General features: G+C 32.1%; 2 protein-coding genes across 2 annotated transcripts; both read right to left on the bottom strand.

The window, feature by feature from the left end:
* Window positions 1-3,285: 3,285 nt before the first annotated feature.
* On the bottom strand, window positions 3,286-6,443 carry LOC116110580 (SPX domain-containing protein 1-like). Its single transcript, XM_031396791.1, has 3 exons — window positions 6,018-6,443; window positions 4,129-4,255; window positions 3,286-3,838 (listed from the first exon to the last, which is right to left on the bottom strand). The coding sequence occupies exons 1-3, from the start codon at window positions 6,315-6,317 to the stop codon at window positions 3,393-3,395; spliced, it is 873 nt and encodes a 290-aa protein (XP_031252651.1). The 5' UTR covers window positions 6,318-6,443; the 3' UTR covers window positions 3,286-3,392.
* A 14,951-nt stretch (window positions 6,444-21,394) lies between these two features.
* On the bottom strand, window positions 21,395-22,619 carry LOC116110590 (ethylene-responsive transcription factor WIN1-like). Its single transcript, XM_031396799.1, has 2 exons — window positions 22,325-22,619; window positions 21,395-22,197 (listed from the first exon to the last, which is right to left on the bottom strand). Exons 1-2 carry the CDS (start codon window positions 22,402-22,404, stop codon window positions 21,669-21,671), a joined length of 609 nt encoding a protein of 202 aa, XP_031252659.1. The 5' UTR covers window positions 22,405-22,619; the 3' UTR covers window positions 21,395-21,668.
* Window positions 22,620-25,310: the final 2,691 nt, after the last annotated feature.

Here is a 25,310-nt window from a genome sequence, read left to right as displayed (position 1 = left end):
GGACCATTAATGAAATAGGGGTCAGACCTCTTTCTAATTTTGTTTGTTTATTGATAGGGAAAATTTGGAGGTGGATTTGATTGTGATTCCTGTTGGTTTTGAAGGAAAGGATATATCGAATAACGGAGAATTCTACTTTATCAACAAAACTTTAACTTTAATTTGTTCCTAGACGCGTTTTTCCTCTTTTCCATTCCATTATTTATTTTCTCTGTTCTTGCTTCTTTTTCCCTAAATTCAGCTGATCGTTTTCACATTAGTGTTTGCATGGATGATTTTTAGCTACCCACTTGAATGTATGTAATGAATATATGATTCTACTTGCCAATATTGGTCCTGCATGGCTAGTAGTAGGGCGTTCAAATATATATATATATATATATACTTCTCTTTAATCTGAATTGCTGAACTGTTTTACATGCATGCCCATGAAAGCAACTTCTGGAGTTGTTACAAAGGTTCTGGAAAATGTTTTGTTATATACAGTGAGTATGTTTTATGGAAATTCCAATATAATAAATGTTCCTTTACAAATTAAGATGTCAAAACTGTTACTAATTAATTAGTTGGATTATTAAAATATGTAAACTGAAATTGCATTAAAAAATAAGGTAAAATTTCATATATTTGTTTGATTTTACAAGTCAACTGTCAACTGATATTTTCATTTCAATTCTTTACTCGACAATCTTGACTTCACTATTAAATTAATGGCTTATCTAAATATATACTCTTTGATAACATTACACTAATCCTAGATATACTGGTTAATAGTGCGTGTCATCCATTTTTATTTCTTTTAATTTGTTTTTGATATTTATGTAACCAATCATTGTATACCACACCACAAGTGAATAGCAGTTTTAATATTACACCATTTGACATTTGCAGTGAGTGGATGGAGTAATAAAGGATATGGCCAACACCAAATTATGTTTGGTTTATATCGTCAGAAACCATTTTCTTTTACTTTGATTCATTATAACAAGTTTCATCTGCTTTCAATAAAAAAAATCAGTATCCAAATCATCTACAAAACTCTTCCTTATCAAGTTAATTGCAACAACCACCTAAGGTTCTCAAAAGTAAAATAAGATACTGAATTTGTGGGTATTTTACAAATCATCCCTAAGATTCTGAATTTTGGTAAAATACCACCGCTGGATTTGACGCCGTCAAAAGAAATTAATGGTGGAGGGTAACATTGAACTTTAGACTGTTTTTATGTGTAAAACTTGTAGTTTAATTTCACGTTATTTTGTAAGGGTAAAAAAAAAAAAAAAAACTAAAACCCTCTTATTTCTCCATCTGCATTCTACCCTCCGGGATGGTTTTTGTTGAATACTTTCTGTAACCTTTACGCTTTCCCATATGTGAGCTTTACGCCCAAGCGTTCCCATAATCAAATGGTCCAATGGCAGATCGGCCTCTAGCAGCCCAGTAATTTGTTATTGTTATTCAGCCTTCTAAAGATGAAAATTATTTCCCAAACTTTTTTGGTTGATACCAAAGAGCAGTGTTTTAAAACTTGGCCCATCTTGGCCCAATCGGTTGAACTGGTTCTACCAGGACCCAAGGCCTTCACCAAGCCGAGTTACCAATTTCCCTATTCAATGAAAACCATTGAAATCAGGATGATAATCGGAGAACAATAGAAGGTCGAGATGTTGGGGGTTTTGAAAAATAAGGGTCAGTAAGTGCAATGGTGGCGACGGAGGTCATTTTTTGTGAGTGAATCGATCGAAAATCGAAAAAAAAACCTGTGGCAGCAATAGACGACTTTTGTTGGCGATTGGTGAGGCGAACGGAGATGGGGTGAGATGGGCTTTGGTCAAGAGGTTAAGGGGAGTATTTTCATGGTGATAAGGAGGGTTGTCAACGCCGACAAAAGTGAAATCTAGCAGAAATCGAACCGATTTTGGATAGATTTTCTGGAAAATGGCTCAAAGGATGATTGAGATTGCATTTGGTGTGTCATCGTTGCCAACCAGTCGACCGCCAATTTGTATTTAGGGTATGTTTGCTAAATTGTAAACTTGTAGGGACTTAACATAATTTTTAAAGGTATATTTACTGAATTTTAAACTTTTGGACACCGGGTTTGATCGGCTGATCAATTCGAACCTGACAACTTTATTGGGTTTTACCCTGGGTTGGTTATTAAAACATTGCCAAAGAGTAATACTATAATACAAGATGGTAATGTTTTTTATCCCTTGTGAACCTTTGGATTGCCGGTCCGCAAGGGTAAACAATGTTAAGTGTTAACCCCCTTATTTAAGAAAGTTATAATTTAATGTCTCTCATTGTTTTATTATTTAATTTTTACCCATCTACTCATTTTTTACTACACCATTATATACAAGAGTTGAAATTGATTTATATGCACTAAACTATTGGGTGGCTGAGTTGAGTGTAATACTCAAAAGGTCATAAGTTCGAGTCTCTGCTCTGGTGCTAATAAGGATAACGACTAGAGCTTTTAACCATCCAGTAGTTTTAGCGTCTCGGAGGATTAGTTGAGATGCACGTAAGTTAGCCCGGACACTCTTGGTTATTAAAAAAAAAAAAAAGATTTATGTGCACTAGTTGGTAATAAAAAGTTTAGTTGTAGAATATTATTTGATAAATGCTACATATCAAAAAATTTATTTTGAATTTCTGATTATCTTATGTTTAGTTCGTAATATATATATCAGGCTCTGATTTTGAGCTAATTAGAGTAATTAATGGAAAATATTTTTGTTTTTCGTTGAGTTTACCCCCATCGATTTACTTACAACGGTATCAAAGCTAAGGCATTGAATGTATATATTTCAATGGTATTTTAATTGATTAACTGAATCGATTGTTGAATATTGTATGTTTGGTTTATTGATCTGTTAATATTGCTTAAATTGATTAACCATGTTGGATTTGCTGAGGGATTCACTTGGTTATAAGCAGAATTTGAGCCTCTGGAGCCCAACTTCTCATAGGCTAAATACTTGATGAACATCTGCTATTGATAATTATTGAAAAAAAAATCTAGAGTCTGTCCTCTTTGAGAAAATTTATTTTCTGGATGCTCTTACTAAAACAAATATGTAATTTAAAAACGTAATCCATCACAATTTTTATGTCTTAACTTTCATATAAAATTTCAGATCCAGAAATATAAAAAACAATTCATATCCTCCCTAAGGTAATCATATCATATATTTATGATTATATTAATTTGTTTCACCCTAAATTTAACATTTTACATGTGTGTTAGTATCTAAAGCATCCATCATAGTCCATAGATACATGAAACGTGAAAAAGTTAAAAAAAATAAAATAAAATAATAAATGATACAAAACGAAAGAGGCAATCTCTTTCAGTACTATCCATCTGCTCAGACAGAGTCCAATTACTTGGCTTCTTGTTCCAGAACTGGGACTTTTTTCCATGTATCGTCCAATCCACTTATTTGCAATGGGGGCAATGAAAAAACGCTAACAGTGGAGCTACCGCTCCGAATTTCCTTCAAAGCCCGCAATGCTGAAATAGTACTCTTCATGTATAAACTCTCGATATACTCAATCTCTGCAAGTTCTTTGGGCATTGAAAGAATATCACCATCCTTTGTTGTTGCCGAAGAAGTTGGATCACAACCGTCTTCCCCATCAGGCGCATCTTTTGAAACTGGCTTTTCATTTATGGGGAAGAGGCTATCAAGCATTTTCTCACATTGCTTAACCAGCTTGTAAAGCAAGTCTGTAGTGAAGAAGGGCTGCTGCAATACCCTTTGAATGAATGGTAGACGAATCAGAGCACCAGTTCGTTTGTCATACTTCTTCAGTATCTTTACCAATCCTGTAATTTACAGCCATATTAATTACATCCACGATTGATCTCATAAACAACAACACAACCACCATTGCATATTCTAAGGCCATATGTTCATATCAGAAAGGGGCCTCAGTTTCTATATCTTTAAAAACAATAACTAAGTTCCACTTGAGAAAAAGCTTCTTATACTTGACCCAACGAGAGATCAAAATATTTTACGGAATCAATGCACTCTAATACATGGTTAATACTATATTTGTTCATTTTAAAATTTGATCAACCAGAGGGAAAACAAATTGAGAATGTTAAAATACCTGTATAGTTAAGGGCGCTATAATTCTCCAATAAAACCATCTCTCCATGGAAGTCCACAATCTCCTTCCGAATTTTTATCATCTCTTCATTGGAATTCTTTGCCTTTGCCACTCCATCTTGTAGTTCCTGCGTTCCATTCCCAACACCACAAACTTGTCAATATCAATTATTACATTTTAGCACATAATTTCAATTCTTGAAGAAATCAAACTTGACAATTATCATTTTGTATCCCAAATCCAAAGTAATAGTTTCCTTTTAAAAAAGAAAAAGAAAAAGATAGTGCACATAACTAATAAATAAAATCAACTCTCACATCCATTAGGACCAATTTTCTAAATAAATAAAATCAACTATCATATTGAGTATTTTACTTGTAATATTATAATATCGCAACATATTCAACACAGCCAATGATAAAGTTTTTATGGATACCTTTTTATCGTTTTGTAAATCAAATCCAATAAATAAAATCAACTATCACATTACTTAGGATTTAAATTAATTTTCTAAATAAAGAAAAAGAAAAAGATAGTGCACATAACTAATAAATAAAATCAACCATCACATCCATTAGGACCAATTTTCTAAATAAACAAAATCAATTATCATATTGAGTATTTTACTTGTAATATTATAATATCGCAACATCACAGCCGATAAAGTTTTTATGGATACCTTTTTATCATTTTGTAACTCAAATCCAATGTTATAATTTCTTTTTTAAAAGAGGCAAAACCCATTACCTAACTGAATAAATAAAATCAACTATCACACTACTTAAGATTTAAACTAATTTTCTAAATGAAGAAAAAGAAAAAGATAGTGCACATAACTAATAAATAAAATCAACTATCACATCCATTAGGACCAATTTTCTAAATAAATAAAATCAACTATCATATTGAGTATTTTATTTGTAATATTATAATACCGCAACATATTCAACACAACCAATGATAAAGTTTTTATGGATACCTTTTGATCGTTTTGTAACTCAAATCCAATGTTATAATTTCTTTTTTAAAAGAGGTAAAATACGTTACGTAACTGAACAAATAAAATCAACTATCACATTACTTAGGATTTAAACTAATTTTCTAAATAAATGAAATCAACTATCATATCAATAGGGACCAATTGGGTATTTACCGTTGACCCTATTTGTAATATTACGATATCACAACATATTCAACACAGCCAACGATCAAGTTTTTATTAATAAAAACTACTTATTATTTTAACACGTAATTTAAATTTCTTAATAAATTAATCCGAAGTTATGAAATATATTTTTTAAGAAAAATAAAGATGTTACGTAATTAAAGGAATAAAATCAGCTATCACATCAGTTACAGACCCATTAAACCATCGTAGTTATTAAAATATCGAGTCGCAACATATTCAACACAGTCAGCTTAACAAGAAAGCTTTCAAGTAATAAAAACTACTAATTATTCATTCCCCACTACCAGCTCAAACTACATCAGTTAACACCTACTGACACAAAAAGCAGAAAAGCACAACTTGACATCTATCGCATATTAGCCGAATATGCCATGGAATTATTCTAAAATTTCCTGAGTCCTGAAGATAACATTATAACTAGGGTGTGAAACAGTTGGCAATAGGACAGCTGGCACATAGCGAAAGTTAGTTTTACGAAAGTAACGGCAAAGCGCCAAGAGAATAGCAGCATAACGGTCCAGTTCTCAGACATCTAGATCTCAGTGGGTGCAACGTGACCTAAAAATATTCCGTTTTTATCTTCATTCTACCAAATTAAACTTAAGATATTATAATCCTAATAAATTATTCCATGTTTGTTTCATGAGAAAGCGAAAGAAAATTACGGAACAAGCGAAACGAACTAAGAGAATGAACTTACCTTTAATCTAATGATGTATTCTTCCTCCTTTTCAACAAAGAAGGTATTGAATTTCTCCATTTCGTCGTCCAACAAACTTATAAAATTGATTTCCTCCCTCGACATAGTATCACTAGTCTTATTATCATCTCCGGCTACCGTGGACTCGTCGAATCTGGGCCGTTTGTTGGGCCTCTCACCACCTTTATTAGGCTCCACGAGCTTCAACCTCTTCTTGAGGTCCTTGTAGGAGAGAAACTTGTCTCGCCATTCAGGTAAGGTCTTGTCAATTTGGTTGCTGAGGCTCTTACCAAATTTCATGTTTGATTAGAGAGAAAAATAGAAAGAAAAGTGAGGGAAAATGAGGATCAGAAAGAGTGAGAGAGAGAGGGAGATATAACTGTAAGAGCAGAATATTCGGGGGGTTAGTTTTGGAATATCCGTTTGTTTAGAAGGGTATATCTCTGGTTTTATTCCCTTTTGAAAGAGATTAGATATCATATTTAATGCTTATTGTATTTCTTTTACTCGGAGATGCCACGTGTCAATATGACTTTTTTTGTAGCGGTTCGAGAGAGCTGAATTAGATTAGCGATGTGTGTGTGTGTGTGTGTGTGTGTGTGTGTGTGTGGGCCGTGCGGTGTTGGGAGAGATATTTTAGAACAGAACAAATGGCTCATTCAGTCTCTAATGACGTATGACTCCACTCAACTGGGTTTGATTCCAGCCGTGCTCTGATTAAATTATAAAGAGAATTTTTATTTATACAATAATTTTAGTGTTGGCTGACTTCCATCAAAATTATCGGCTATTTTTTAAAAATATATAAATTTCTTTATAATTAAAAAAAAAGCAAATAGAAAAGAAATTTGAGTGGTTTGGATTGGGTTAGGCGAAGAGGCGAGGGAAGGAAAGGGAAAGGTGCATATGCTCATTTATGACGCATGGTATAATTCTGACGGTGAGAAGAATATCCAATTCACTCTCTTACCTAAAATGTTATTAAAAAGTTAATATGCATGGGTGGCACTTTCATATAAAACGACACCCTCTTTATTTGAACATTACCAAACAAGTCAATCAAAGGATAAATTCACCGCATCGTAATGTATACGTTCAAACCTTGAAGGTTAAATTGGTAATTTTATCGGTAGCATTTTTCGAGAAGATTCGGATCTATCTGATGGATATTCTTGAATAGAACCTGGAATCTACCGTTCATATCTTCTAGAAATGTTCCCCTGTTTCTCTTCTTTTTCATTATTAAGAAATATCTACTACAGTAATATGGGATCTGCGAGTTGCACAGGTATGCATATTTAATATTTTTAAAATAGGTTATAAACAAATTTGCTCACCCCGAATAAAGTAATTAGATTAAAAGATAATACTGGTTAGATTATACAAGTTTTAGAATATATATAGAGAGAGAGAGTTGTGTTAACATAAAATTAATAATTATATCTTTATAATTATTAATATCAATTAATATTATGAAGATTAATTATTTAACCTTAAAATTTATATTGAATTCATTTTCAGGTTTGATATTGACTGATAACTTTTTTCTCACAGTATAAGATTTTTTTCAGCTAAAGTTTGAAAACAGACTAAATTCCATCTTTATAAGTTTTTTCTTGAAAATTATTAGATTTTTGGAATGTCTATGTAATGTACTTATATAATTATTGTTAGTACTCATCTAATGTGTGAAGATTGAAAAATTAAATCAAAACTAACATGTTATGATGGAGAACAATTTTCAATCAATTAATGAGCAATACCAAAATCAAGATAAAATTGAATATAGAAAATAACACTTTTATTATAAAATGAATAAGTACATCGTTTTTTCATACTGTGAAGTGGGTTTGGACGATATAGACTTTATTTTCTATTTTTCTTATAGTTGTTCAGTTCCTCTAGTGTATATGCATACTCTCTTTTGTTTAGGTTATAAATAATATTCATGACAGATTTCATGATTTGTAACATATGGTCAATGATTTCTCCGAATTTCTCTCTTTTAGCATGTAGATCATCCAGATTGCTCTCAACTTTTTTGAAAATCTCCCTCAATTCCAGCATTCCCTGAAAAATGTCTAAACCAATTGCAGAAATAATATACAATCAAATTTTATAAATATAAGGAAACGGTAACATGAACGTATAAACATAATTATCAGATGAACTCTCGACATATCAAAAAAAAAAATTTAATGGTTTTTATATTTCCGCAAATATGTATCATTGTTTTGTTTGCAATTTTGTAATTTAGGATACAAAAGACGTGGAACATTTATACCTTCTGGTTGCCTCGGTGGAGAATTATTGTTATTGAGGTTGTTGCTGGTATTCGTTGTAGATTCTTTTGGTTGTGATGTTTTGTCAGCTATTTTCAAATTAAGTTTTGGAGAAGAAATGAACAATTAAAGTATATAGTATCTGAAGAAAGTTAAATCGGTGATTGATGTCAGAGCAATATTTATAGAAGAATAAGATACGAAAAGGTGGAATATGAACAGACATCTGGTAATAAATAAACGTGTCGATCGAAACAGTGTTAATAATTATTTTGATAAGGTAATATGAAACATTAGTAGACTATCTGTAGAATATTAAAGAAAATCGTAATAAATATTTTTGTTAAGTGTGCAACATATTAATTAGGTAGTTAATAATGGTTCAGCAAGACGTTGAATTATTATGATAAATAAACAATGTGATTTACTAATAATAAAATCTTATTGATACATTTTTAAAGGATGGACAATAAATATTTTGTCAAGTATCAAAATTAGAGATGATATGATGATGTCACAATATATTTATTAATTTTTTAATTGTGGTTTGATAATATGGTTATGAAACATGCATATAGTTCGACTTTGATCTTGTTTGATCAGTAATGGTACACAAGTTTTTTTTTAAATGTGTAATAGAAATGGTTATTTCTAGTTTTTTTTTTTTTTTTTTTAATTAAGATTATAATATATTTAGATTGATGTTTGTTGTATATGTTCAATTTTTTAACATAATGTTTGAACAATTTCAAGGGTACTGTATCACGCAATATAAAAGTTGTTCTAGGAAAATTAAGAGACATCTAACAACAGATATACACGTTGATTAAAAAAGTCTTGACAACTTGTAGCAAAACTGTTTGTGGTGCATTAAAGCATAGCGTAATAAATAGTTAACAATGGTTCGGCAGGCGGGTTTCCAAAATATGTTGTGGTTCGGCGTAGAATTCAATCTAATGAATAATGCAATGAAAATTTATTTTTATATGTTATAGGAACAATATTTAGATTGATGTTTGTCGAACATATTTAATTATTTGAAATGGTCATAATCATTGGTGTTTAATATTTTTATTAAATATTGTTTACGTTTTACTGATCATTGTAATTTTGTGATGAATTTTTCTTTATAAGTTATTAAATATTTGGATCAATCGTTGATAATTGAGTGAGTTTTAAGAAAGTTACTAAAAAATTAAATTTCATACAGACTATTTGGTAATCCACGTTACATCTATGACATGTGATATTTTCTGGTGACGTTGATTTGTCCCAGTGTATACGATTTTGATTCTCCTTGTTGCAAGTTCCAAACATTCGTCTTTTAATGAGAATTGTTACAGTTGGAGTCAAGGACTTGAATTCTTTCATGTAATATTTCAGTTTATAGAAATGATTAGGTAGTTTTACTAATTTCATTAGAATTTGTATAGCTCTGTTGTCATGTACAGTAAGCAGAGCAACGACAGTGTGATATATTGCTTGCATGTTATATTTTTGGCAAACTACAATCAGTAGTTTTAATCCCATATATGTACCATGTTCGATGAAGAACAAACGTGTTCCCAGCAGTAGCAAAACTTGTTTATTTTCTACTTCTGCAAGTGTCTTCAGAATTGAAAGTCCTACTGTTGTTATTGTTGGTAGTTTGTGTCGTCGTTTCGAAATGTCCATTCTTTGTAATATTTGTTTTATGTTTGCTTGTTTGTTCAGAGATTTGCATCTGTAAATTGTACAGTAAGTAATGGTTTTGAAGCACTAGATTCATAATAGTAAAAAAAATAAAAAATTCATTGTTGGGAATCATAATACCATTACCTTATGATTAAGCAATTAAGAATAAATAAGTGTATCAAATATGACTCACTTAAATATGGATCCTAAAATGCATTTTGTTTTTTGTGTATTAGAAAATTATTAACAACTAAAGATGCACACGGTTAGGCAGAGTCATTTGTATGTTTAACCATTATTGTTATAAGACTGTTGCGAAACAAACTACTATCTTATTGTTATTAGTTGTATATTTAACCATTTTGTATAATATCATTTTTCTGTATGACTAAGAAAATAATGAAATCAATAGATTAATGAAATACGATAGTTTTAGTAAAACTTACGTTAACCGTATTGCTTATAAAGCGGTATGATCTTTGTCGGTTGCTTTTACAATGATTCATTGTAGAATTTCTGATGGTGATTGTAATAGACCTGTGGGTTTTTTTTTTGTTAATTTGAAAGGAATCATGATGTCTTGATGTTGTTTTTTGGGTGCAAGTATATGGAAATTATGATGTCGATATGGTATATGTGGTTTATATAATTCACGTGTGGGTAGCAAACAGTTTTTTTTCTTTCTTTGGTATTTCAGCTGCTTAGATAATGTTCTGTTTATTATTAATAGGAGTCAACGTTGTTATCTGAATCTGGTTTTTAATAGTTTGGTAAATTAATCATTTAATGTCAAGTATTACTTATATTTAAATGTAAACGGTCCGCATTCATGTTAATTTCTATATAGGTATATTAAACATTTGAGATATTTGATTAGTACGCACACGGCACAATACGAGATATCATCAAAATATCAATCACATCAATCAAAAAGTATAATGAGAATGGTATTGATGTTATTGATAGATGTGTTTTGTCCAATTAGGAATACAAAAGAAACAAATGGAATATGAATGAAGATGTTATAATAAATAAACGTGGTTGTTTAAGAATAATAAGATCTAACTGACATGAGTTTAATAGAAATGATAAGAAGAATAAATTGGAAAAATAACATCGATTGTATGATTAGACCACATAATATTCAGGTAGTCTTCTCAACTTGCACGAGTGATTTAAGTTCGTATCACTTTAATATTATGTAAATTATTTATTTAAAATTTAAAAGTATTTATTTGTTTTTTGAGAATACAAAAGATGCTTTGGGAAAACCAATAAATGTCTAGTAATAAGTAAATATATTGATTGAAAAAACATTAATAACATTTTGGATAAGAGGATACGAAACGGTAGTAAACGTAATAAATATTTTGTTAAATATTCAAGTAAGAAACGTCATAATGATATTATGATATATTGTTTGGATTGTGAATAATGGTTTGGCAACCGTGGTCCAAATGGATGTTATCGTTCGATGTTGGATTTAATTTGGTTGATAAAAAAAAATGATTTATCTTAACGTGTTACTTGAGGTTGTAAACAAATTTATTCTAATAGAATAAAGTAATTAGATTAAGAGATGATAATTGTTAGATTATATAAGTTTTAGAGTAAATTAATATTAACTTTTATATATGTACAGAGTTGAGTTAACATAAAATTAATAATTGTACTTTTATAATTATTAACATCAATTAATATTATGAAGATTAATTATTTGAACTTACAATTTATATTGAGTTCATTGTCAGGTTTGACATTGATTGGTAAATTTTTTTCTCACAGTATAGGATTCTTTCCAGCCAATGTTTGAAAATAGACTAACTTCCATCTTTATACCTTTTTTTTTTTTAAATGATTTATCTATGTAATATATTTATATAATTATTATTAGTACTCATCCAATGTGTGAAGATGGAAGAATTAAATCAAAACTAACGTGTTATGATGGAGAATAATTTTCAATCAAATAAAAAATTACGTATAAAGATGGAGCTTGTGGTTCTGATGTGTAGTATATTCGTAAAGCTAAAACCAGATTTCTCAAACTGATATTAAATCCAATACTTGATCGCTTTCTTTTCTGTATAATTAAAACCAGAAATGTGCAGCTCTGCCTAACCTGCATGTCCTACCATAACCATCTAATTCAAATTTTATTTTCTTAATAAGTGAAATTCCATAAACTACTATCTCATTATACATTAAATTTTCATCATCAAAGGGTTGAATATGTAACCACCACTGGGTGTCCCAACGGTCAACTAAAACTCTTGGATGTATTACTCAAGAGATTCTGAGTTTAATCCACCTGGATTGTTAATAAGGTGGCCACTGAGGGGATTTACTTAGCTGTCAACTTCAGAGCTCGAGGAGATTGGTTGAGATACATGCAAGTTGACTTGGATACCCCGATCAACAAAAAAAGGTTGAATACGGAGCTGTGGGAGGATTGTGGACGTAGAATCTAGGCCGATCCCCAGCTTTGAGTGAGACGAATCCATTGAGGCCCACCAGTGTGAATGATTCACAATGCGGGTCATGGGCCCAAGTGTACATAAAACGTTTGTCTTGGGCCACATCAACAATCAAACTTTTATTACAAATTGTACAAATTCTGGTTTCCATATAATATACAGTTGTGTTGGGTGTACCAAAGGAGTTGGTGTACGGAATACAAACCCTTAAAAATTGCAAAGGCAAAAAATCCTGCCTGTTGGGCTTGTGGGCACATCATATTCATGGCAATGTGAAGAAGAAAGAAAGTTGTGGGTGAAAGTGGGGCCTTTAAGAGTCTTTTATGGATTTTGTGTGGGGTTAGAATTCACCTCAACCTTACAAATTGAAGGACCCGATTACTGAATTGATGACATATTTAAATGCAGATGGAGAGATCCAACACTATTACTAATGTCTTTGGTTTTAGAATTTGCTGTCAAGTTACGTAATGTAATGTCGACAAGTTCCAACTTCGATTAAGTAATGTGGACAAATTCAGATTCATATACTCATATATAATAATTCTGCTTCATTTTATCTCAACACTGCAGCCATGTGCTCTTTAGTCTTTACATTATTATCTCTTCTTTTCACAATCATTTTAATTACTTCGTAAGAATCAAGCTTTTGATCAAACACACTTCACGCCATCATCATCACCAGCACCAGCCACCAACAACAAGCTTTAATTTATTATTTTAAAGATATAATAAACTTAGGTTGGCGAAAAGACACAGAATATATGGAGGAAGATTGTAAACGTAAAAATCTACCTGTATGGAAAGGGGGTCTGATCCCCTGAGATTGAGGCCACTAGCGATCCGCTGTACCTGCACACGTAGAGAAACAAACGCTTGAAGTGAAAGGAAAGCACCGGGGTGGTGTTTGCCATAGGCACTCTGACGCTCAAGTCAACAAGACTGAAAGAGACTAGTATAGTGAGGGATAGGGAGTAGAGAGGTTACCGGAAGTCTAGTCGGAGACTGTGACTATGGTAGTGATGTGAAGTTCTCAAGTAGGAGCTTCAGGTGTGAAGGTGTAATGTAATGTGCTTTGTGAGAGGGCTGACCTCTGTTTAGATAGCGACTGTCTGGTCTCCCAATCCTAGTGGGAGTAGGAGTCCTAGTGCGACTCTGATGCAAACACTAGAAGAATTAGGGCGGTGGTGAGCTATCTTACCAACGTCTGAATAGGAAGGTGATCTGAACAGGAAAGCCACTTTGAGTAGGAAAGTGATCAGGAATAAGAAAGTGACTTCGAATAGGAGATTGATCAGGAACAGGAAATTGATTAGTGGGGGCCGTGGGCTCTAGACTCGCCTATAGGCCCAGGAAGTGAACTGGAACTGGGAAGCCCGTGCCCAGATGGTTTGGGCAGGCCGTATCTCGCGTATCAACTGGGACTAATCTGGCTTGGGCCTCTTTGGGATTGGGCCCGATCTCTTCCTCACTGGTGGTCCTGTTTTTCTATTTGGGTCAAGAACGATTTTTGGCCCTAACAAAGATGCACCAGTTTATTTCTTGATTTGATTTGATAATCAATTGTATATAAAAATGAAAAGTTTGAGATGGAATATTATACCCACACACACTCAAGTAGGTTGCAGTACCCCGTTATGTGCTAAAGATTATATTTAAAATTAGAATCAATGGATCATGTTTAGCAGCAGTTGCATGTACGTACTTTATATATATATATATATATATATATAAGTTAGCTAGTTATACCTTTTTTTTTTACGTGCAGATTTACTATAACTTTTCTATGAACATTGTTAAACCATAAATTTGAATACTTATCCATGGTCTAAGGAACACAAAAATTTGGATAGCTTGATATATTATAAAGATAAACAATTCCATCTATTTTTATACAAGTATTAGGCAGCTTGCCTAATACCAACTTAGAGAGACGTTAAGCCACTTAATTTTTTATTGATATTGTAGTTTGGCATCTTTAAAAAATTGTCTAATAAATAGTGTGGAATCCGTTGCCTAACCATTGCTCATAATTATGATTCTTCAAAGTCTGCTGCGGTTGATAACATTCCATTCATAAATCAAAAAATCGAACCTCAACTACTATCGGATTTTGCCACCCCGTGACAACAGTGCACCGAGCATCACAATTCGATTATAGTTGAGGATCGATTGTGTAACCTAAGAACAGAGTTAGCAAAAACAACACTCACACAAGTCTTGTTAACATAAACCAATCCACAAATGAGCTTAGTCCCAAAACAAATGGTTACATATCGACTGGAACAAATAGATAACATGGTAAAAAAAACAATGCTTAATCTTTAGACAAAGTACAGACCATGAACATTTAATGTTACTCAGCGTCAACAATACAGGAAAAACTGATTGCTTGTCACATGAACATACCAACAACAAATACTCATTGTTAGGCCTGAATTGTAAGCTGAAAAATAAAATCAGCAAACATCAGTGCGCATATAATTCACGCTAATCGATTGCAACCACAAACATACCAAATCAATGAACTTACCGAAGACTTAATAAACACAACTTGGTACGAATGAAATCAACAAAATCAATGAATTCACATTTTATACCGATCGGTCGGCAGAAGAGACGCACCGAATCAATATAAACACAAATCCTCATTTCCCTGAAAACAAACATAACAAAATATAATCGATCTTCATGTTAACATTGTTAAGTAACAATTATCCATCCATATAAAAACTAGTACCTAAAAAACGGAAACAACAAAAGTTAATTAATATTCATGTTAAAAATATCAAGGAACACGCTTACCATTCGGAAGGAATAACACAATCAATCATTCAAATAAATTGGCCGAACAAAAATAATCATTCAATCTAACAAAAACGTTAAAATAATTGGGAGACATACTTACAGTTTCGCGTTAAAATACTTAGAACATATACTTTCAATTCAGAAGAACAAATCAAAATAACAACTCATCTGACAGTATCAATCCGACATCCTACATTTATTCCATGCCAATTCATAAATCTCCAACCTATAATCAACAACCAAAACATACATAAATAAAAAACCATCGATCAAGATGCATGTGAAGAACATACATATTATTTTCACAAACTAAAATAACATATAAACAATTAACAAAAGACCAGACGTATCATTGACGCCAACTAACAAATTGCGATGATACACAATTGAACATGAGCCCCTTTTATATCCCTTTATTTAGACCTTCCGAATACCAACGCACAAATTGCAATGACACACAACTGAAAATGAGCCATTTTTATAACCTCTTATTTAGACCTTCCGAATACCAACGCAATTAAATACGATTTCAATACGAAGAAAGTTTTCCAATGTCAATACAATGCACCTACATAATTATAGATAGCAATCCTAGACAAATGTCATTAAACCACAATTAGTAATAGCAATCCAATACACCTATATACTTGTTATTAATGCACATCTTTGAAATGCCAATGCAATGCACCTGTATACTTGTTATTAATGCACATCTTTGGAATGTCAATGCAATGCACCTGTATTATTATTATTATTATTAAATATTAATACAAATCCCATTTTTTTAATTAATTAATAATTATAGATGCATCAATAAATATCAATCCAACGTGTCAAGATAGAGCAATTTAAATGGCTTGTCAATCCAATGTGTCAAAATTGAGCAATTCTAGATCTTCCAAAATGTGCCACATGGCGAACAACCGGCATGGGTATTCATGGCAAACAACTAGCATGGGTATTCATGAATCTTAGAGTTAAAAATATCTCATTAAACCCAGTGGCAGATCCAGGATTTTTGTCCCAAGGGGCCTCCACGGCTCCGTCATTATTTGCTAAACAACTAGTAAAAACTTCAAAAAATCACCAAACCTTAAGCAAAGAAAATAATACAATATCAAGAACTTGAGAGAAAAGAATGTAATAACGCAATGCTTTTCTACTTAAATAAATTCATGGGAAGCAAAATTTTGACTAAATGTGTTAAGTAAACCTTGAGCAAAACCTTCATTTAATTTTTTAATTTTTTTTTTAATTTTTGGCTTTCAAAGATTATAATATAATTTTTTATGACTTTAACTAGACCTAACCTAAGCTAAAGTCAACCAAAACTTAAATCAAGTCAACATTGCATTGACTTTTAATATGAATTAATAAAAAAAAAAAAGATTTTTTTTGATATAAACATAACTAGTAACTCAAATTTCTTTATTTATTTTGAGTAGCAGAACGGTGACGTTTGAAATGTAGGAAAGTAGTGGGTAAAGGGTGAAGAATAACGTCTTTTAAAATATACTTAAGGTTTTAATTTGGGAAAGCAAGTTCATTCTTAAACACAAAACACAAAATAAACTCACAAGATCCATGTTTTTTCCCCTTAAATTAGAATAAAAAACCTCAATAATAATAATAAAAAAAAAGAGCATGATTCAACCCTAAAATAAATTAAATTGAAATGAGTAATACACATATAAAACTGATAAAATAGAAAATAAAGCTAATTGTGACATCTTGAGTAGTGAAAGCTTCAATAATTTCGGTCTTTAAAAGTTTTAAGATTGAATAGTATGACGAAGAGAAGGAGAGAATGAGAAAGTAAAGAATTTTGGGGATAAAATCATAAAAAGCAGGTGGAGTCGGAAGAAGAGTGGAGAGAGTTTTAAACTTTTAATATGATATGGGCTTACCCTCAAAGGGGTTGGATCCGCCCCTGATTAAACCACACATCTGACGTGGCAAGAGAGAGCAATTCTAGAGATAAAAAATAAACCAATTTTAGAGCTAAAAAGAAAAAAAAAGAAAAAAGTGCCCTACGTGTCACTCAAATATGTATGCTTTTACCTTTGGATTTTGAATACCAATTCAACAATTAATATCTCTCTACAACATCACCAATAAAATTCAACCACACGAAATCCACAAATTGACAAATGAAACAATTCTATGAGTTCCAAAACGTGCTACATACCGAACAACCCGCATGGGTATTCAGCTTTATATATATATAATTTGGAAATTTTAAAGTTCACTGAAAAATAACAATGGGTCTTGAAAGGATATTCAGGATAGATGAGTTTCAAGAGAAGAAAGTTGAGAGTTGAAACCATTGGGATCCAATTATCCGGACAACTGAGGTTAATTTTATAATTTTATTTTTTAAATCAGTGTTTGTATATTCTTAAGGGAAGGGTGGGCAAGTGAATGAAAAAAAAAAAGAAAAAAGAAGAAGAAAGCATTGGCATATCCTGTTTGGGGTGCCTTTCTTTCCATGTGAGTTTACTTAATTAATACTTGTATTTTCAAAATTATTAAATTTTGTTTTCATCATAACATTAATTTAATTGGATTCCCATACCATAGCTTCCACCTTGTTTCTTCGCTTAATTGCTTCATTCACCCTTGAACACCTCAAAAATTATAAACCTTACAAATAAATAATATAATGATCACACTACAAATCCACACCCTAATTTGGGACGCCGGAGTCTTATATATTATTATTAATTTAATATAGCATAATAAAAATGTAAAGATAAATTAATACACAGGTATACAACCATAGAAACTCTTGTCCACAACAATAAATAACATCTGGAAACTTTAAAATATAAAAAGAATCTGCCCAACACATATGATGTCACCATTACTTAAGTTTGTGGCAATCGTCAAAGATATTTGCACCACAGTCCAGTCCATTTTAATAGGATTGCCAAATCTTGACATATTTTCAATTTCATATTCTACTGCCCAGCCCATCAGATCTTTAACGACCCAACAAAGAGCGAGCCCGATCTCCGAAAGTTGGGCTTGGACAGTGGCTACTAGGATCGCTTTTTATTGGGTCCGTTTGGATGACTGGACTGCATTTCATCAGTAATGATCTAAGGATAAGTGATGTAAAAGGTGACCTAACTTGTACAGCTAATTAATTTATTTTATGTAATGCCCCTGCCCCTAAGGGAAATAATCTTTGGGTTTAGAATGTTAATTAAGGTTAATGACAACCGTGGTCCTCTAACTCCAATCAAATCATTCAAATGGCCTAAAATAAATAACAACGACAATAATAATAAATTTAATATAAATGCCATAAATTAACCACAATGTGGTCCAAAATCTAAAGTAATTTATAGCTGAAATTGTGGCCTATGTGGACATTATCACATGCTTTGCCTTTGGACCATGCCTCGCCACTTGTAAATAGTACTGTCCTAATTACTGGGAGAATATTTAATTTCTTATAATATTCAAATATTATTCACCTGTTTCTTCTTTTTTATTTATCTTATTTTTGGCAAATAATCAAACACACGTACGCTTGGTTCGTACAAAATCTCTTTGAGAAGAAAATTTATCAAGGAGTAATTAAGTTTGAGTTACATTTAAAAGTATTTATACATTATAACGGAATCCATTAATTTTACAGCTAAATGTATTAATTAATCCAAAAAAAAAAAAAAAATCTTAGTTGCATTAATTTGAGAAAAAAATGATTAGAAATGTTTGGTAAGATAGCGGTATAAGATGTTGACATGGGTGGATCCCAATGGCTAAATTTATGATTAACCAACTACTGTTCTGACTAAAATCTCTCATATTTAGTCTTTTCAATTGATCCCAAAGTCTTCTCCAATTCTAATGCACGCTGAAATTAATGCATTAAGTAATTAAACCCCATTATTACCAATAACTTTTAATTAATCGGATAATTAATTATAAAGGTAAAGGAACTATTCATATTCATGCATGCTAGCTAGACATTTGCTAATCCCATAACCTCAACTAACATGTGGCGCTCTTCCTTTCTCTTTGTGACTTTACAAAGAGGAATTTAATGCTACAGTTAAGGCAGTTGGAAGCTTGAAAGCTTCAACCCTAGCTAACAATTTATCATCCAATCACTAAATTTCAATTTTAAGAATTTCACGCGCTAAATTTGAAGTGGGTTCCTCAAGATTAAAATTAGGGTCAAGGCCATTTATATTTGTATTATGAGGAAGGTGTCTATCTTAAAGTGTGACATAATGATCTCAAATGTATATTATATGAAGAATAATGAGCCACGTTATCTCCTTTGTGTTTGGTATTTTAACCCTATAACACGTTCTTCTTTTGATAAAGTATTGGTTGAGAATAAATTATTGTAATTAATACTGAGGTGTGCATAATATGGACTCATTTAGAAAAAGGATAAAATTATTTGTACAGACCATTTATACAAAGAGAATTTGTACAAACTACAAAGTAATCGTGACATATTATGTGAGTGTCACGTAACATGAGGCCACATAACATTAATGTGATATTAAGTTATGTGGGTCTCAATATCATATGACATGCTTTGTGATATATCACGTCAGTTTGTATATACTCTCTTTATATAAGAGTTTGTACAAATAACATTACCCGATAGAAAATTGTCTTAAAGCCTCACGACAACATACATAAACTTATAATGTTTTAAAATAATAAACTATGATATAATAGTTGTTGGAGTTGTTGACTACTTCAGCATTAATAGGTTATACAGATGCATTCAGGGGTGTTGCTGCCTGATTAGTGGGCGAGGGTCATGGGACAGCGCCCCCAGGTTCGTAGGTAGTTTGGATCTTTTCCATGTATAACCACTGTAGGATTTCTTTAAGTCATTAATTCTTTATTGGGTTTAAGCTTAGGAATATAAATCCTTATAAAACTAGGTTTTGTCACTTTAAACCTTGCAAGTATATAAATAAATTTTTCTCTTGTTCTAAGTGTGATAACAATTATAAGATAATTCATTTATTGTAAACGAGAGAGATGATGAAATATTGCAATAATATTGACTCAGTTAGACATAACTTATATTGGGTAAATTAAGATAAATCGCGCGTATTATTTTCTCTTTACTTATTATCTATAATTTATTTTATTGTTATATTGGTTTCGTGGTTGCTTCCATTTCGTTCAATAGTTAGGCTGATAATAAAAAAGGCAGTGGTAAGTATATGGGACTTTAGCGTCCATTGAATTAATTAATAATAATACAATGTGCGTAGTCAAGTCTGTGATGTTAAATTAAAACTGAGAGATGGACGATAGCTGCTTTAGTCGGTATAATTGTCAAATTACGGTATCTACCTGAGAATGATTGGCAACCTCATTGTAGACTATTACAAGGTTTTCCCATCGGCCATCACAAACCCTATATACCATTAATCAATTCTTTCACATTATCAGTCTTTCTATTGAAGAAGACAGGACTGCCCGCCTCAAACAAGAACCACTACCAATTAATTGCCTGCCTCTCTTGTCTACATAATTTTCTTACTTCCATCTACCTCTAGCTAACTCTTTCCATAATACATAACATAGTTAATATTATAATTGCATGCCCCTAATTAACTTCTTTCCATTAAACTTAATAAGAATATTGGATTAACTCACAAATAAAGTATCATTATGCATCAAGATTAACTTAAAAATGTTGACTTATGAGGAGTTAAAAAGCAAACTCTCACAAACTCTATTAACTTATTTCTATGAACGTTAATTGATTTATAATACCTTCCAGTTAAGGTGTATAAAAAGAGAATAATTGACTCTCATATACAAATTTGATCTAATAGTACGCACGGGCTGGGAATACTGGAATTGCAAAGTTTTATTAAAAAAAAAAAAAAAAAAAAAAAACCTGGAACCAGAACTTCACAAATCATCTTCTTCCACGATCTGCTGATAGCCACGAAAGAAACATAGAAGAAACGAAAATGTCCATTGTGAATGCGCTAACTAATACTAATTGGAGATCCATTAAAATTACTAAAAAGCAACCCTTGAGTGGATCAATTAGCTAGCTAATTTGCAACTCAGAATAATTGAATACTCACGAAGCACCCAAAGAAATTAAAACTGTATAATACAAACAACTCGCGTATTTATTTATGCATAGAAACAGTTATTCACAATTTCCATTATTTTTGTGTCACACCGCCAATATTATGTTATCTAACCCTATGTTACATACTTGCGTACTGATATTCTTATTTCTATATATAATATTTATCCCAACACATATACCCCCAAATCATTTTCTTTCGCTCACTGTATACATACCGTATACTTAAATACTAAATACAAACGTATTAAAATATAGAAAGTCACATGCAGCCCTATACAGTACTTTATTTTCTCATCACACCATGAAAGTACTAGATATAAATTCCACCGTCCTCCACCCCAAATGAAGGGCTAGGACAATTCCGATTAAGAAGCTCCTCTATCATTTGCAGTGCGATTCTTTCCTCTTCATCCATCTCTGCCTTGAGTTCGGGCCCTGTTATCTCTTCGGACTGAGCGCCCAAAGGCAATACGTTTCCTGAAACATCATCTGCATTATTCTTCCCAAGCTGGACAGTCATGACCCAATTCGAGTCAGAGCGTTGACCTGCCCTCTTTTGCCATACTCCAATGTGAGAGTTCTCTGTGTCAAGCCTCAAACAAGTCATAGAAGGTGATGGTGCCTTGCTACATTTCCGAAGCTTGGCGTGCAGAAGTTCTGATAAATCATTTGGAGGTGCCGAGGTCGAACTTTGACTAGGTTTAGGGTCTCCGGTTGGAGTTTGTGTTATTGGGAAATTCGTTTTCGCATTTCGTCCACTCATTAAGATTGCAGCTTGATCGTAAGCTCTAGCAGCTTCTTCGGCTGTTTCGAATGTGCCCAGCCACACCCTTCTTTTCCTGTAAAATACGAGTGCAACAACAAACAAAAACTAAAAAAATTGAACTAAAAGGATAACATGCTTTGAACGAACAAGAATAATTTATAAGTTTATAGAGCAATGTAGATGCAGTTGATGGAGCTTACAATAGTGGGTGGCGAATCTCAGAAACCCAGGAACCCCAGTGACGCTGCCTGACACCTCTAAACTTCTTTGATTGCACCATTTTGAAGAGAGAGAGAGAGAGAAAACAAAGTACGAATACAAGAGGGCTCAGAAAGATATGCAGATGATGAATGAAGTACAGAATGGCTCAGAGATGATGAAGATATAGAGAGATGATGTGTGAAGGAGTTAATTGAAGGGGTTCTGTCGGCGAAGTAAGTCGTACATAGTGAGCCTTGTAATAAACGAAATCACCTACACCTTCCTTAAAAACACCCAAACCTACCCAATTAATGAATGGGGCTTCTCTTTCATACAATTGCAACCGTGTCTTTTATGCTTCCCTTAACTTGCTATGCCATCTTCCATGTGAACATTATAGTAGAAAAAAGCGATATATGTGCATCCTTTTATTACTCTCTATTTACGAAAACCGAAAGTGATATAATCCTAAACAATGCCTTGAGCTGATAGGAAGATATTTCTTTATTAAACAAAATCATCCGGAGAATGGTCAAGGCAATGGTATCAACAAACCAAGAATGACCATTTCTATATTATATGATCAAATATGATTGCAGGGCTTTCTTTTACCCAACGAAAATTTACTTTGTATTAAAAAACTTAAAAGAGGAAATACATATATAATAATGTTATGAGTTTATTAGTTGAGTTTTGAATAAGACACGGTGTTCGTGTAAAAGAAATATCAAACAAAGTATACATCAATAGATGACAGAGTCTTTTTACTAGCCATCAAGATCTAAGAGTGCTTCTAGTACACAGCATATCTCAAAAATAATTTAATGTGAATTAAAAACACTACATGTCCCAGTATTCTACAGAAGAATGTGAGAGTTTTGTGTAATTTTAAATCATGTTTTCCTATGTTTGGCTTTGCAATTTTTATATCCTTTTGTTTAAAACAAGGCCAAACCCACTTTTTAAATTAATCAAGATAAATACAGAACATAAATATTTTTGACCAATGTACCAAACGGAAACTTTAATTCTTTAAATATTAGAGTAATTGCTTTCTTCAAGTAATAATAGTAATAATAATAAAAGGTGGAGTTCCCACCCAGAGAAAATATGACATCCATTCCAAGTACTAACCTGGGGCTTAATTTTTTCAAAACCTAGTGAGTACAACCATTAAGTTGCAAGCCTGCAGGCTTAAGTAACTTCTTTATATAAATAATATGAGACAGATCATGTATCAACTTATTGAAAAGTGTTAAAAATTTTATTTGTCCCACATTATCAATTTAATAGACTATTATAATGTATATAGTTAATTTAGTATATTGTTATAGTATATATATATGAGGTTGAACTCCCCCTCCTCTAAGTTGTTTTTTAGACTCAACAAATACATCAAAATCAACAAATTAATTAGCTTTTGGAGTTTGGACTCAGTCACACACAAACTGATTCGTCATAATAAAGCAACTTTGTTTCAGGCCAAATAGCGATCAAATTGTCAAGATCTTAATTTGTTCGTGGTCATATGAACTTTAGACGTCTTTTTTATATCATTTAATATCCGTACTCTGATCTTTCTGCTTGATCTTTTGATTTAAACAACCAACTAGCAGAATAAAAAAAAATAAAAACACTTGGGTTTGAAGAGCTGTCGCCACTTGCCAGAACCGAAGGGTTACATTTCAACCTGCAATTCACTGTAGCTCGTCTTCTTCATATGGCTGATTATATAGGGTCTTGATTTTCATGGATCAATTGTAAAGTAACTAGTCTTGGAAATGAGTTTTGATTTATCGAAATATAAATGTCCGTGAAACATTAAATCTTTTGTTGATGATTATATTTATTAAATGTAATTTACACCATGTGGTAAATTTTATGTAACCAACAACTCTTTTAATTAGATTAACTTAGAAAATAAGAGTAATGTTACAGACACCAAAATTTTACAAAGAATTTTTGTACCGAAAAACATGGCAACTAGTCAGACGCGACTACACTAGAGTCTTTCATAAATAAACGGTCATCCAACATTTATGGACGTCCATCCATATTTAATAGACTCTCTTTCATATTATATGGACATGTGTCTATTTATTATGGATGACCCGTTCAAAAAATTTTACATTCTTAGATGGATGTCTATCCATTGTTTAGTTTAAAAAATTTTACATTCAATTTGTTCATTCGCAGAATATTTGTTAACATGATATGTGGCTCATCTGATTCAATTCAGTGCAAAGCGTCGGTTTCGTAGCATTTTTCAAAAAATAATGGACGGATTAAGTATTTGATAAATGCAATAATAAAGATGGGGGACATGCAGAACCAATATCAGAGGAAGGCAATTATTAGATGGTGAAACTCCAATCAATATATAATATATATATAAAAGGTATCAAATTCCAAACCACTTGGAGCTAGCGCAAAAACTGAAAAAAACCCTTGCATGTATGATTGCATGAAACGCAACTATCACATACATAGATACATACATACTGATTCACCAACTCCATCGTATATATATATCAACCACACTACTATACTGCTGGACCTGGAAAGATCCACGTGATTTATCAACGCTTTCTTTAATACAACCTCTGGGACATATCCAACTTTTGACATCGTCACTTTCACTGCTGCCATCAAATCTTACCATTTCTGAATTCACTTCATCATTTGATGTTTACTCTGATACATCAACATCTACTTTTAGTAAATTAATATATTGGATAGTTATCATGTATTACCATAGTTTTGCAGAGATCCTCTAATTAATGTCACTCTCATCATTATTCATATCTCATGGTTTTTGATCTCAATGGCTTGTTACTTTTTTACGATTGATTTTGATCTCGATAGAACAGCAGTCTCTTCCGGAATAAAAATGATCCCAGGGCGATGAATGTACGCAGTAAATTTGTACAACGTACGCCTTGAAAGAATTAATTAATTATGATATACTTGCAGATATTCTTACGT

Source organism: Pistacia vera, unplaced genomic scaffold (assembly GCF_008641045.1).
Source record: "Pistacia vera cultivar Batoury unplaced genomic scaffold, PisVer_v2 Contig607, whole genome shotgun sequence".
Classification (NCBI taxonomy): domain Eukaryota; kingdom Viridiplantae; phylum Streptophyta; class Magnoliopsida; order Sapindales; family Anacardiaceae; genus Pistacia; species Pistacia vera.
The sequence above is the reverse complement of the archived record's forward strand: the minus strand, read 5'-3'. Positions and strand labels throughout refer to the sequence as shown.